Source organism: Mastigoproctus giganteus, chromosome 13, assembly GCF_048544385.1.
Source record: "Mastigoproctus giganteus isolate SK-2022 chromosome 13, ASM4854438v1, whole genome shotgun sequence".
Lineage (NCBI taxonomy): Eukaryota > Metazoa > Arthropoda > Arachnida > Uropygi > Thelyphonidae > Mastigoproctus > Mastigoproctus giganteus.
The window spans coordinates 153,277,494-153,290,836 of NC_143587.1; the positions used below are offsets into that span (position 1 = coordinate 153,277,494).

The following is a 13,343-nucleotide window of genomic DNA, read 5'->3' on the forward strand; positions in this document are numbered from 1 at the left end:
AGTGTAGCACCACCCCAGAGGAACTCTGGGGTTACTTCTACCCATATGCAGTACTTTGCATTTGTCAATAACATAACTTATTGGTGATGCCAAACTCCAGGTAGTGGAGTATGAAAAACGTCTATGGGTAATTGTAGAGTCCAAAATGAAATCCAACCTGAGCAGTGCAAATGGACTGCTAGAACAACTTTGTCAATGATACATTTTGCCAGCAGGGAAAAATAGGTGATTATTCCACTATATAAAGAGTTAGGCCAAATCTTGACTACTGCCTACAAATTTGGAAACTTCATTTTAGGAACAACAAATATGTTCTGTAACAATACTTTTTTTATGCCTCCTTGTGCATATCAAAAGGGGACATAAAAAACAATGGCTACATATTAGATTTCCAAATGCATGTTCAGCCAGAATGCAACTGATTGTATTGTGGAACAACATCCACACAATGAACCTGTACGCAGGCCTCCAGACCTGTGTACAGGTCTGGAGGCTTCATTTTAGGAAGATGTAGATGAAGGGCAACAAGATTGGTGAGGGGAATGAAGGGATCTTCTTACCAAGAGAGGCTTAAGTTCTGCAAATTGCAGTAGCTGGAGACTAGGCATCTGCGCGGTGATCTTATTGAGGTGTATAAGGCCTTGAATGGGTTGAGCATGCTGAATTCTGATGGGATCCTTCCACTTGTTCAGATTACGAACCTAAGGGGGCATAAATTCAAATTAAGAAAAGACAGATGTAAAATAGATGTGCAGAAATTTGCCTTTAGCCAGCGAGTGGTTAATTAAGAAAAGACAGATGTAAAAAAAGACAGATGTAGATCAAATTAAGAAAAGACAGAGGTAGAATAGATGTGCAGAAATTTGCCTTTAGCCAGCGAGTGGTTAATTGCTGGAACAAACCTCCATCTGTCGTTGTGGAAGTTGATAGGTTAAATAAATTTAAGGAGGAACTGGAAAGGCATTTGGAGGAATAGTGTGATTTTTTTTTTTTTTTTTTTATTATTTATTTTTTTTTTTTGGCTGATGCTGCATAAGCTCATACACTTGCTTTCTTGCATCACATGCCACTACTACTACTACTACTATTTATTTAATCTGTCTAATTACAGAACATTCAGCCAAAATTTCCACACTAATGTTGAGGAAATGGATAGATTATAAAATCAATAGGTAATTCTTTTTTTTCTTTTTTTTTTTTTTTGGCTTTTATTTTGCAAAGCTTTAATTTCTTGCATCATTTGGCCAATACTAATACTGAACTAATATAACTACAATGCAAAAGCTAATAACTCATTTTTAAATCCCCTTTTTATTTATATGGAGGTATAAATAAAAAGGGTATAATTTGATATGAAAAAAAATTATAATAAATATCAACATAATGAAAAAAAAAAAAAAAAGTGGAGAACTTACTAGCCTTTGTAATCAAGGTACCCTCTTCAGGATGTAAGATACACATTTCCTGAACACAGAAGTGTAACAAAGAGACTAATCGATGAAAGAAAGCAAGGGCCACAGGCAAAGGACATAAGTGTACTGCAGGCACCTGAAAATTATTTAATTATGCATGTATCTCTTCCTTCCCTTTTTCCCTTGAATATTGAATATATTGAACTTAAATTCATATAAACACAAAGAGAAGATAATATTTAAATTCAGTGATATAATATAGCTATGATTTTATCTGAAATATGGAAATCAAATTATAAAAAGTTTACATCTAATATGTCATATTCTTGTGTAGTTGTTACATTTTTATACCTAAACTAATAACTGACAACTAAAATGCTTATTTTGACACATTTAACTTAATACATTAAGTCAAAGATGACCCTCAAAGATTACCCAAAAATGGAAATACATTATCACATACAACCTACACAGATTATTTAGCTACTGTCTTGCTAAGTTTGTTCCAAAGTTTCACAAGTATGGAAATGTATCATCAATATACACCGATGAGTCAAAACATTATGATCACCTACCTAAATAACGTTGGTCCTCCACATGCAGCCAAAACAGCTTGTACCCGGTGAGGCATGGATGCTACAAGATTTCTAAATGAGTCTTATGGTATCTGGTGCCAACACGTAACCGGCAGATCCTTTAACTCCTGTAAGATCCGTGGTTGAGACACCTCAGATCGGAGTTGCTGTTCCAACACAAACAACAGATGCTCGATGGAACTGATGTCTGGGGAATTTGGAGGCCAGGGCAATACCTAGAAGACTTCCTCATGTTCCAAGAACCTGAACAATCCAGGTGGTGTGGCATGGCGCATTATCCTGCTGAAAGACGGCACCGCCAGAGGGAAAGACCGTTGCCATGAAAGGGTGTACCTGGTCAGCAATGATGTTTAGGTAGGTGGTAGATGTCAGAGTGCCCAACACATGGATGACAGGACCCAGGGTATCCCAGCAGAAAATCACCCAAAGCATGACACCACCACTGGCTTGTTTTCATCACACCTGTCATTACTCCTGTCACCAGCATTCCAATTACTGGCGAGTTGAGCCACAGTAGCCATTCTGTTACCACGTACCATCCGGGAGAGCCTTCGCTCACCTCAAGCATTGAGCTGTGGTCATCCAACACCTCAACGGAGGTTCGTGGGTTTGTCCTCCTCGGACCATTTTTGGTAGGTACTAACTACAGCTGATGGTGAGCACTCCACCAGCCATGCCGTTTCAGATATGCTCTGACCCAGTCGCCTGGCCATTATAATTTGGCCTTTGTCAAACCCGCTTAAGTCTGCTGCTTTCCCATCTGAAGAACAAGAGTAACACTGATTAACGGAGTCAGGATCAGGTGTTTTATATACTGTTTTCCGACCCACGCACGTGCTGTAGTTCACCTGCAGTTGCTTCATTTTGCATAATGACTCTCTGGTCAAAATAGTAATAGAGATATGTGAGGCAAGAAAGCAAGCATATGAGCTTATGTAGCATCAGCCAAAAAAAAAAATTAATTCACACAACCATTCCCTCTAAATGTTTGTCCAGTTCCTCCTTGAATTTATTTAAGCTATCAACTTCCACAACGACAATACATTCAAAAATAAAAATTAACTGTACAAATAAATAATACTGTATTCAGATATGGGTGGGCAATTTTAGAAAGAGGTTGAATAAAGGGATGGCAAATATGCAAAACATGAATAAAGTAAACGAAAAAATTATACATGGCCAGGCATTTCATCAGGGGGCTACTCCTGACCATGTATCAGGCACTGCATTTCCAAACTTGCCTATAGTACAAAAAAGAGGGGAGGCAAATATGCAGCCGCTATCTTAATTCTATCGGACAAGGTAGTCCCTATGCAGTGTAAAAATTAAGTTAATAATGTAATGTAAAATTTAATGTAAAAAATAATACAAATATACAAGTGTGTATCATGCGGTAAGGGTAAAATAGTTATTTAATGTGGTTAAAAAATCATGTAAAATATAATTCAAATATACAGTAATGTAATATGATCATAAAAGTGTAGCCACGCAAATGGTATAGGGCAGGGGTAGCCAACTTAATTTGTGATGCAACCTACTTTTTTTCTTCAAAATGTGCCATGATCTACCATATCAAGAATTTCATTGCACATGGTTAAAAAAGTTAATCAACACATATTGAAAAATTTTGTTTATAAATTTTAAAATTAAATACAATTCAAAATTTTATTTTAAATTCACACGTATTTAAAATTTTAATTTATGCGAAGTTTGTGTCTTCCTGTCATCTGCCAAGCTTTCAAAATCGGGCATATACCGTGATAAGGCCAACCGTAAAAAATCTTCTGTATCCGTAAGAGAATAGCGATTCTTCATCGTCGTTTGTTTCAAATACGAAAAGCCCGATTCGCAGAGATATGTAGAATCAAAAGAGGAATTTAAAAGTTCACTGCATTTTTTTTACATTTGGGTACTTTTCTCGGCAAACATATTTCCAAAAGTCTTCTTCTGATGATCTGGCTTTTAGGAAGATACGTTTTGCAATGTAATATAATTTCATTTTCAAGTAATATTTTCTCCATTTGAAAAATCTCATCGATTTTTTTGCAATTTGTTTTTTGTATCTAATTCGACATTAAACGGATAAGAAATATATTGACAATGTCTTCAATTGTTTTAAAATCACTGAATCTGGTTTCAAAATCATACACAACTTTCTCAATTTGGGAAACATATTTCTCACTATAAAATTCAAAAACAGGATTTTTTTTGCAAATGATCTCGCATATTTGCAAAATGATCGGATTTTTTTGTCTTTGAGATCCTTAGGCATTATCAAAAATTGATATTTATATTAAAATATACTACTAATCAGTGCGTTGAAATGCCTTCCTAAATTTCCTTTTTTTGGGTATAGCCACGGAAGCATTGCAAATAAAACAACAGCATTTTTCTTTTATCATTACAAAAAAACAAAGTATACTAGTTCCCACTCGAAAATGATACGTTTTGCTCTTTTTCATAGTATTCATTTTAAATCAAAGGTTATTAAATTAACGTATAAGTACTGTCCAGTTATTAATATTAAGTAAGCTAAATAAGAATTCGACACATACACTATGCTCTCCACCACGTAACTGCGTGAATTTTCATTAGACAAGCCTAGTGGCTGCATGGCAAAAAGAGTAGTTACATAGTTCAACAGATTTGTAATTAGCATATGCAGTGGAGAGCATAATAATAATATTTAGATTTTGACCAATCTATTTTTTTATATATATTTAAAATTCATCGTGATCAACCGAAATTAAAGCAGTGATCGACTTGTTGGCCACTCCTGGCATAGGGAATGGTAAAATTCTTGAGGATGGGGAAGGGGAGAAAAAGATGATCAAAAGAAGGTGAAAATAGTGATAGGATGCAGGATAGTAGGAGCAGGAAAGTAGGATAGTAGGAGCAATGAAAATTGCTATTTTCGCCTTCTTTTGATCATCTTTTTCTCCCCTTCCCCATCTTCAAGAATTTTACCATTCCCTATACCATTTGTTTGGCTACACTTTTATGATCATATTACATTACTGTATATTTGAACTTTTTCACCACTACTTTACTTCCAGTTTCTACTTTCCTTTAAACCGCTCTTATTTCATGCAATTTGTGTACTTTTCATTTCCATCTTTATAGACACTATATTTATGATAAAACCATGCATTGTTTATATATATTGCATATATGGACTATGTTAGTATACATTATACTGAAATAGTGGTGGGACAATCACCTTCTTATTCCTGCTATCAAAATTCTGATATATCACTGACAAGACACCATGAGCTACTCTTGCAGCCTGTCTGCACTGTTCAGAACACTTCATATTTGATTGCACAATTAACTCCAGGTTCTTTTCATTCTCCACTACCCTGAGTGTAATTTCACATAGTTCGTACGTTTCTCTTGGGTTACTGCTACCCATATGATACTTTGCATTTGTTAATGTTAAACTTCAGTTGCTCAGCCCATCTGCCTAACTTTTCTAGATTCTGCTGCAGTAGTGTGCTATCATTACTGTCATTAACAACCCAGCCAACCTTCATAGTGTATGCAAACTTGGACATTAACCCTGATATGCCTTCATAAATAAATACAGAAAACAACAATGGGCCAAATACCGAACCCTGGGGGGGGTCTCCACTAATAACATTGTCCACAAAGAGCAGTGTCCATTGATTAACACTCTCTGTCTTCTCCCACTCAACCATCCTTTTATCCATTGTAGTAACTTGCCCTTAATCCCATACTGCTTCAATTTGTACAGAAGTCCATGTGCAATAGTATCAAAAGCTTTCCTAAAATCCAAGTATATGATATCAAAATTATTTTTTGCATCCAGTTCCTTTGTGACCACATCACAGTATCTAATCAAATTTGCCAAACAAGACTTCCCCTAAACAAACCTATGCTGTGTCAACTACAACTGCAGTCTTGTCTAGATGATCTTGCATTGCTTCTTTAACCAATGACTCCATTATTTTCCCTGGAACAGAAGTTAAACTGACAAGTCTGTAATTAATTGTTTTGCCTTTTGATCCTCCTTTGTGAACTGGGGACACATTTGTACATCTCCAGTCCATACCTTCCCCCTGAGTCCAAGGAAGCTTTAGTAATTAGGGGTAAGGATTTTATTACTTCCTTTGTTACGTCCTTTAATACAACTGGATAGATCTCATCCACCCTAGGTGCCTTTCTTATGTTCAATTTCAACAATTTTGCGTTCAGTTTGCTCTCATTTATTACAAAATTATTTAGCTCCTTTCCAGAGTTTGATAAGCTTCCATCCATTTCCCTGCAGACTTCCTCATGCGTGAATGTAGAGGCAAAATACTGCTCATTTAGTTTGTCAGCAACCTCAGCAGGTTCAACAACAATCGAACCATCAATGTCAAGTGGGCCAATCTGATTCATCCCTTTCCATCTAGAGTTTACATAAGTAAAGAAGTCTTTACTGTTTTTCTTTGCATCCTTTGTCAAAGATTTCTTGTAATCTGCCTTTTCTTGCCTAACGTCCTTTGTGACTTGATTACAGACTATCTTATATCTACAATAGGCATCTGTGTCTCCTGATAATTTATATACTTCCCATGCATTTTTCTACTCTGCCATGAGTCTCATTAGTTCATCTGACATCCATTTTGGCCTGAATCTTGAACAGTATTTCTCCGTTGAAATACTGAAAAGCCTAGTAGATTCCAAGATTAATTTCTTGAATGCTTCCCATTTAGAATTTGCCGTTTGTAACATCATCAGTTGGCCCCACTGTACAGAATTTAAAAAATCTCTGATGGTAGTTACATCTTTAAGGAATTCCCACATTAGTACACTGTGATCACTACCATCTAGTGGTTTCTTTATCTGCAGATTCTTAATGCATGAAGAATCACTGATGATAATCAGATCAAGAGTATTTATTACTCCCTCTGGTTGCCTCTTGAACATGCTGCTGCTGAAGAAAACAAATCATCCAATAAATCCACAAAAGTATTGCTAGTGTGTGAGTGACCAAACCACAAGTTCCAGTATATATCTGGGAAGTTAAAATTCAACATTATTATATAACCTGATTTACTGGCCCACTCTATTTCTCTGTAAAGTTATTCATTGTACCCATCTCAGTCATTAAGCCTATAACACAATCCTATTCTCATTTTTGCTTTCCCAGTGCTTATGTCACACCAAACTGACTCAACACTGCACTGCCCAACCCTGTCAACTAGATACACTTCCGCAGATTTTATGTGTTTCTTAACTAACAGCATCATCCCTCCTCCCCTTCTATTCTGTCTGTACACATTGTCCTCCCCAAATTCCAATTGTGCATTCCTTATCTATGGTGTTACACACATAAGGAATAAGGAATTCCTTATGTGTGTAATACCATATCTCAATGGACACTGCATTTCGTGGACTAGTGTTATTAGTGGAGTCCCCCAAGGTTCAGTGTTGGGTCCATTGTTGTTTTCTGTATTCATTAATTATATTGATGATGGTATATCAGGTTTAATGTCTAAGTTTGCAGACGATACGAAGGTTGGTAGGGTTGTTAATGACACTAAAAACATTGCGCTGCTGAAAATGGATCTAGAAAAGTTGAGCAGATGGGCTGAGAGGTAGCAAAGTTTAACATTGACAAATGTAAAGTACTGCATATGGGAAGTAGTAACCCCAGAGTAACATCTCAACTGTGTGGTACTACACTAACAGTGGTAGAGAATGAAAAGCAACTGGGAGTAACTGTGCAGGCAGATATGAAGTTTTCTGAGCAGTGCAGACAGTCTGCAAGAGTAGCTCATGGTGTCTTGTCAATGATATACTGGAATTTTTCTAGCAGGGATAAAGAGGTGATTATCCCTTGTATAATACAATGGTCAGGCCACACCTTGAGTACTGTATACAGGTCTGGAGGGCTCATTTTAAGAAGAATGTAGACCTCTTGGAACGAGTACAGAGAATTACAACAAGATTAGTGAATGGAATGAAGTGTTGCTCTTATGAAGAAAGGCTTAAGTTTTGCAGATTACAGTTTCTGGAGACTAGGCATCAAGTGAGGTGATCTGACTGAAGTGTATAAAGCCTTTAATGGTTTGAGCATGCTCAATGCTGATGGGATTCTTCCTCTTGCTCAGAATAATTGCCTGAGAGGGCATAAATTCAAATTTAGGAAAGACAGTTTTACAATAGATGTGCGGAATTTTGCCTTTAGCCAGCAGGTGGTTGATTGCTATAACCAACTTCCATCTGTCGTTTTAGAAGCTGATAGCTTAAACAGATTCAAAGCAGAACTAAACAAACATTTGGAGCGAGTGGATGGGTGAAATGAGAAGGGTTTGTGTGTTTTTTGGCTGATGCTATACAGTCTTGTCTAGATGATCCTGAAATGCTTCTTTAACCAGTGATTCCATTATTTTCCCCGGAACACAAGTTAAACTAACAGATCTGTAGTTACTTGTGCCACCTTTTGAACCTCCTTTGTGAATTGTTGAAACATTTGCACACCTCCAGTCCATGGAGACCTCCCCAGAGTCTGAGGAAGCTCTCATAATTATGGATAAGGGTTTGCTTACTTCCTTTGCTGCTACCTCCTTTAATATAACTGGATGGATCCCTCTAAATAGTGCTACAAGGCTCGGACAATTCATATTGAACAATTAGACTTTACACCAGCCGGTATTCAAATAAACAAATTTCAATCCTGCAACTAAAACACTTTATTTACAATAAAATAAAATAAAATACAAGCATGTAAAATGAAATTAAATGAAATAAAATAAAATATATAGTAGTCTAAAACTGATTTGATTTAATTTACAATAAAATACAAAAAATATATATAAAAAATATATAAAATATGATGATAAAAGCGATAAAAACAGTTAAAATACCGTAAGAACTGTAGCTTTTGGAGATAGCTATCTCCTTTCTCAACAGCATATTTCTACTGTGTGGCACATTCTTAAATAGCAGATCCACGGCACTCATCACATGGTTCCTCGGGAATATGGCCGGAATTTCCCATTTATGCACCGGAACTGGAAATGGCTCAGGAGCGCGCTAGCTGAAACCGTTCATCTCGCCCAAGAACCACGGTTTCAAAGAGGGGATGTAAACGTACACCCTTGTCTCTATTAATGGAATTGCAAGCTGCCCCAATACGTAAACTCTCAAGCCATTTACGGTCCCAGAACCGCTGTGCATGATCCTTGATGACAGCATCCTCCGGGGAGATTTGATGTTGTTTCTCCCAGAAATGTTCTGCCACGGCAGACTTCCCATAGTTTGTGGACTTTATTGCATTCATATGCTCCCCCAGACGGACTTTCAGTCGTCGCCCCGTCTCACCTACATAACACACCCCACAATCTGGGCATTTAATTTCGTATACCACCCCACTGTTGGCTTCTTTCGTTATGGGGGTCTTTGACACAAGATATCGCTGTGTACAACCTCTGTCCCGAGAGTTGCACACAGCGTATCTGGCACCCCTGAATTATTCGTGCAATGTGGTCTGAAAGGCCCGGATAGTAGGGAATGTATGCAGTGCTCACAGGGGCGAACGGCTCAGTACGGGTGGACTCCGCTCCTCTAATAATTCTGTCCAACAATCTCTGGGGGTAGCTGCATTTCTTGAGGTCTGCCGTGACACGAATAATTTCGTGTCAAGGCAGACCTCAGTCTTCGGAGGTGCTACAGTGGGACCACACCCTATCTATGGGTAGTGTTGTCAAGGCTTTAGCCTTGACAACACTACCCTTGTGTTGGCTGGCTTGTGCCGAGGTATAATGAGTATATTGACCTCGGCACATGGGCTTTCTAAACACCTTGGTCTTGAGCCTACAATCATCCCTAATAACCAACACGTCAAGGAATGGTAGGGTTCCCTCTGCTTCCACCTACGAAGTAAATTTAATAAAAGGGGAGAAGCTATTAATACATCAAGTATCTGATCCTCCCTCCCCTTTTGTATAATGGTGAATGTGTCATCAACAAATCTTTTCCATTTATGCATGGGAAATTCCAAACCCTCAAAAATTCTAACTTCCAACTCTTCCATAGCTAAGTTAGCCACTATGGCACTAATGGAGGAACCCATGGCTGTGCCATGGACCTGCTTATACATGACATCTTGGAAAACCATGGTGGTACTGGATAAACAGAACTCCACACCCTCACAAATATCATTAACACTAAGAGGAGACCTAGTACTTAACAAAACATCCTTTTCTAATGCCATTCTAACACACTGGACTCCGAATTTAATAGGGATACAAGTGAACAATGATGTAACATCGAAAGAAATCAATCTCGTCTTCTCGTATAGTGTGTCCTTTTATAAAATCCACAAACTCTTTGCTATTCTTGATAACAAAGTTGGAAAGTCCTACTATGGGTGCGATCAACATGGCTAGGTACCTTGATAGAGCATACGTGGGACTATTTAAAAATGATACAATTGGCCTGAGTGGTACACCCACTTTATGTATTTTGGGGAGCCTGTAGAATCTGGGTAAGCAGCATCCAGCAGCATGTAATGACCAATATACCACCTTGGATATCCATCCTGACTTGTGCCAACGGTGTATAAGGTTATTCACTTGTTGCTCCAAACTAACCAACGGATTTCTATGGACGACTTTGTACGTAGTGGTATCTTTCAATAATTCCAAAGCTTTATTAAAATATTGCTTTTTGTCTAAAATAACTGTGGCTCTACCCTTGTCTGCGGGTAAGACTATGATTTCATCATCTTGGTTAAGTTCCCTCAAAGCACTTTTTGATGTTGCTTCTCCCAGAAATGGTCTGCCGTTGCATAACATTTCTATGAGAAACAACATCAAATCTCCCCGGAGGATGCTGTCATCACGGATCATGCACAGGGGTTCTGGGACCGTAAATGGCTTGAGAGTTTACGTATTGGGGCAGCTAGCAATTCCATTAATAGAGACAAGGGTGTACACTTACATCCCCTCTTTGAAACCGTGGTTCTTGGGCAAGATGAACGGTTTCAGCTAGCGCTCGCGAGCCATTTCCGGTTCTGGTGCATAAATGGGAAATTCCGGCCATATTCCCGAGGAACCATGTGACGAGTGCCATGGATCTGCTATTTAAGGATGTGCCACACAGCAGAAATATGCTGTTGAGAAAGGAGATTGCTATCTCTGAAAGCTACAGTTGTTACGGTATTTTAACTGTTTTTATCGCTTTTATCATCATATTTTATATTTTTTTTATATATATATTTTATATTTTATTGTAAATTAAATCACATCAGTTTTAGACTACTGTATATTTTATTTTATTTCATTTAATTTCATTTTACACACTTGTATTTTATTTTATTTTATTGTAAATAAAGTGTTTTAGTTGCAGGATTGGAATTTGTTTATTTGAATACCTTCTGGTGTAAAGACTAATTGTTCAATATGAATTGTCCCAGCCTTGTAGGCCTATTTAGAGATATCCTTAATATCTATGGTCACTCCGTAGTGCGGCGCATCGGCAAATTTGAGAGATATAGCATGACGGAGGCCAAACAGAAACAGCATTTAAGATTTGCGTACAGATATAAAGCACATGGCCTAGTTCCATATTTGTTCCGCATAAAGATTCCTTTTGATGATGATCGTTTAGTTAGGGCTACCAACTGGTTCCAAAAAAGGATTTTGTGTATCTGGATCCACAAACTACATGATGATCTAAGGATTACCAGAAGACAAATTGGTTTGGCTCTAGAATGTATTAATTGGTAGTGAAATTAGTCTTGGAGAAAACAACTAAGTTTTCAGATGTGTATAAACAGAAGCAAATCAGCAAATTTAATAGATTATTAGAGGAGACAGTGATTACGCATGGCCATGTTAATACTAATTTCATTTGTAATCTCAGTAGAAAGTGGCTAACTAAGGAACAGGAGGAGGGTTTTAAGCTTGGGTATCAAGTTTGCTCTGATGCCCAACAAACCTTCCATCGTGGAAATAGCCATGGGCATTGAGAGAGCCGTTTATAAGTTACCAGCAATCCAGGCTGATGAAGTACGCTTTAGAACTGTGGCTATCCTGAGCCAGGCCAAGTCAGCCCCCCTCCAACCTTAGTACTAGTCAAAAAAGGGCTTTGAGGGAACTTAAACAAGATGATGAAATCATAATCTTACCCGTGGACAAGGGTAGAGCCACAGTTATTTTAGACAAGGAGCAATATTTTAATAAAGCTTTGGAATTATTGCACGATACGACTACGTACAAAGTCGTCCGTAGAAATCCGTTGGTTAGTTTGGAGTGACAAGTGAATAACCTTACACAGTGTTGGCACAAGTCAGGATGGATATCCAAGGTGGTATATTGGTCATTACATGCTGCTGGATGCAGCATACCCAGATTCTATGGGCTCCCCAAGATACATAAAGTGGGTGTACCACTCAGGCCAATTGTATCATTTGTAAATAGTCCCACATATGCTCTATCAAGGTGTATGCTCTAGCCAAGTTGATCGCACCCATAGTAGGACTTTCCAACTTTGTTATCAAGAATAGCAAAGAGTTTGTGGATTTTATAAAAGGACAGCCTATACGAGAAGACGAGATTATGATTTCTTTCGATGTTACATCATTGTTCACTTGTATTCCTATTAAATTGGGAGTCCGGTTTGTTAGAATAGCATTAGAAAAGGATGTTTTGTTAAGTACTAGGTCTCCTCTTAGTGTTAATGATATTTGTGAGGGTGTGGAGTTCTGTTTATCCAGTACCACCATAGTTTTCCAAGATGTCATGTATAAGCATGTCCATGGCACAGCCATGGGTTCCCCCATTAGTGCCATAGTGGCTAACTTAGCTATGGAAGAGTTGGAAGTTAGAATTTTTGAGGGTTTGGAATTTCCCATGCATAAATGGAAAAGATTTGTTGATGACACATTCACCATTGTACAAAAGGGGAGGGAGGATCAGATACTTGATGTACTTAATAGCTTCTCCCTTTTATTAAATTTACTTCGGAGGTGGAAGCAGAGGGAACCCTACCATTCCTTGACGTGTTGGTTATTAGGGATGATTGTAGGCTCAAGACCAAGGTGTTTAGAAAGCCCATGTGCGGAGGTCAATATACTCATTATACCTCGGCACAAGCCAGCCAACACAAGGGTAGTGTTGTCAAGGCTAAAGCCTTGACAACACTACCCATAGATAGGGTGTGGTCCCACTGTAGCACCTCCGAAGACTGAGGTTTGCCGTGACACGAAAATATTCGTGTCACGGCAGACCTCAAGAAATGCAGCTACCCCCAGAGGGTGTTGGACAGAATTATTAGAGGAGCGGAGTCCACCCGTACTGAGCTGTTCGCCCCTGTGAGCACT

At 38.2% G+C, this 13,343-nt stretch overlaps 1 protein-coding gene across 1 annotated transcript in view; it reads right to left on the reverse strand.

Moving 5' to 3' along the window:
• The window catches only part of Kpc1 (Kip1 ubiquitination-promoting complex subunit 1), a 534,039-nt gene that overhangs the window by 233,344 nt on the left and 287,352 nt on the right, over nucleotides 1–13,343 (reverse strand). The window contains exon 17 of the mRNA XM_090388154.1: nucleotides 1,416–1,548. Coding sequence (XP_090244280.1) covers nucleotides 1,416–1,548 — 133 coding nt within the window. The remainder of the gene's footprint in view (nucleotides 1–1,415; nucleotides 1,549–13,343) is intronic.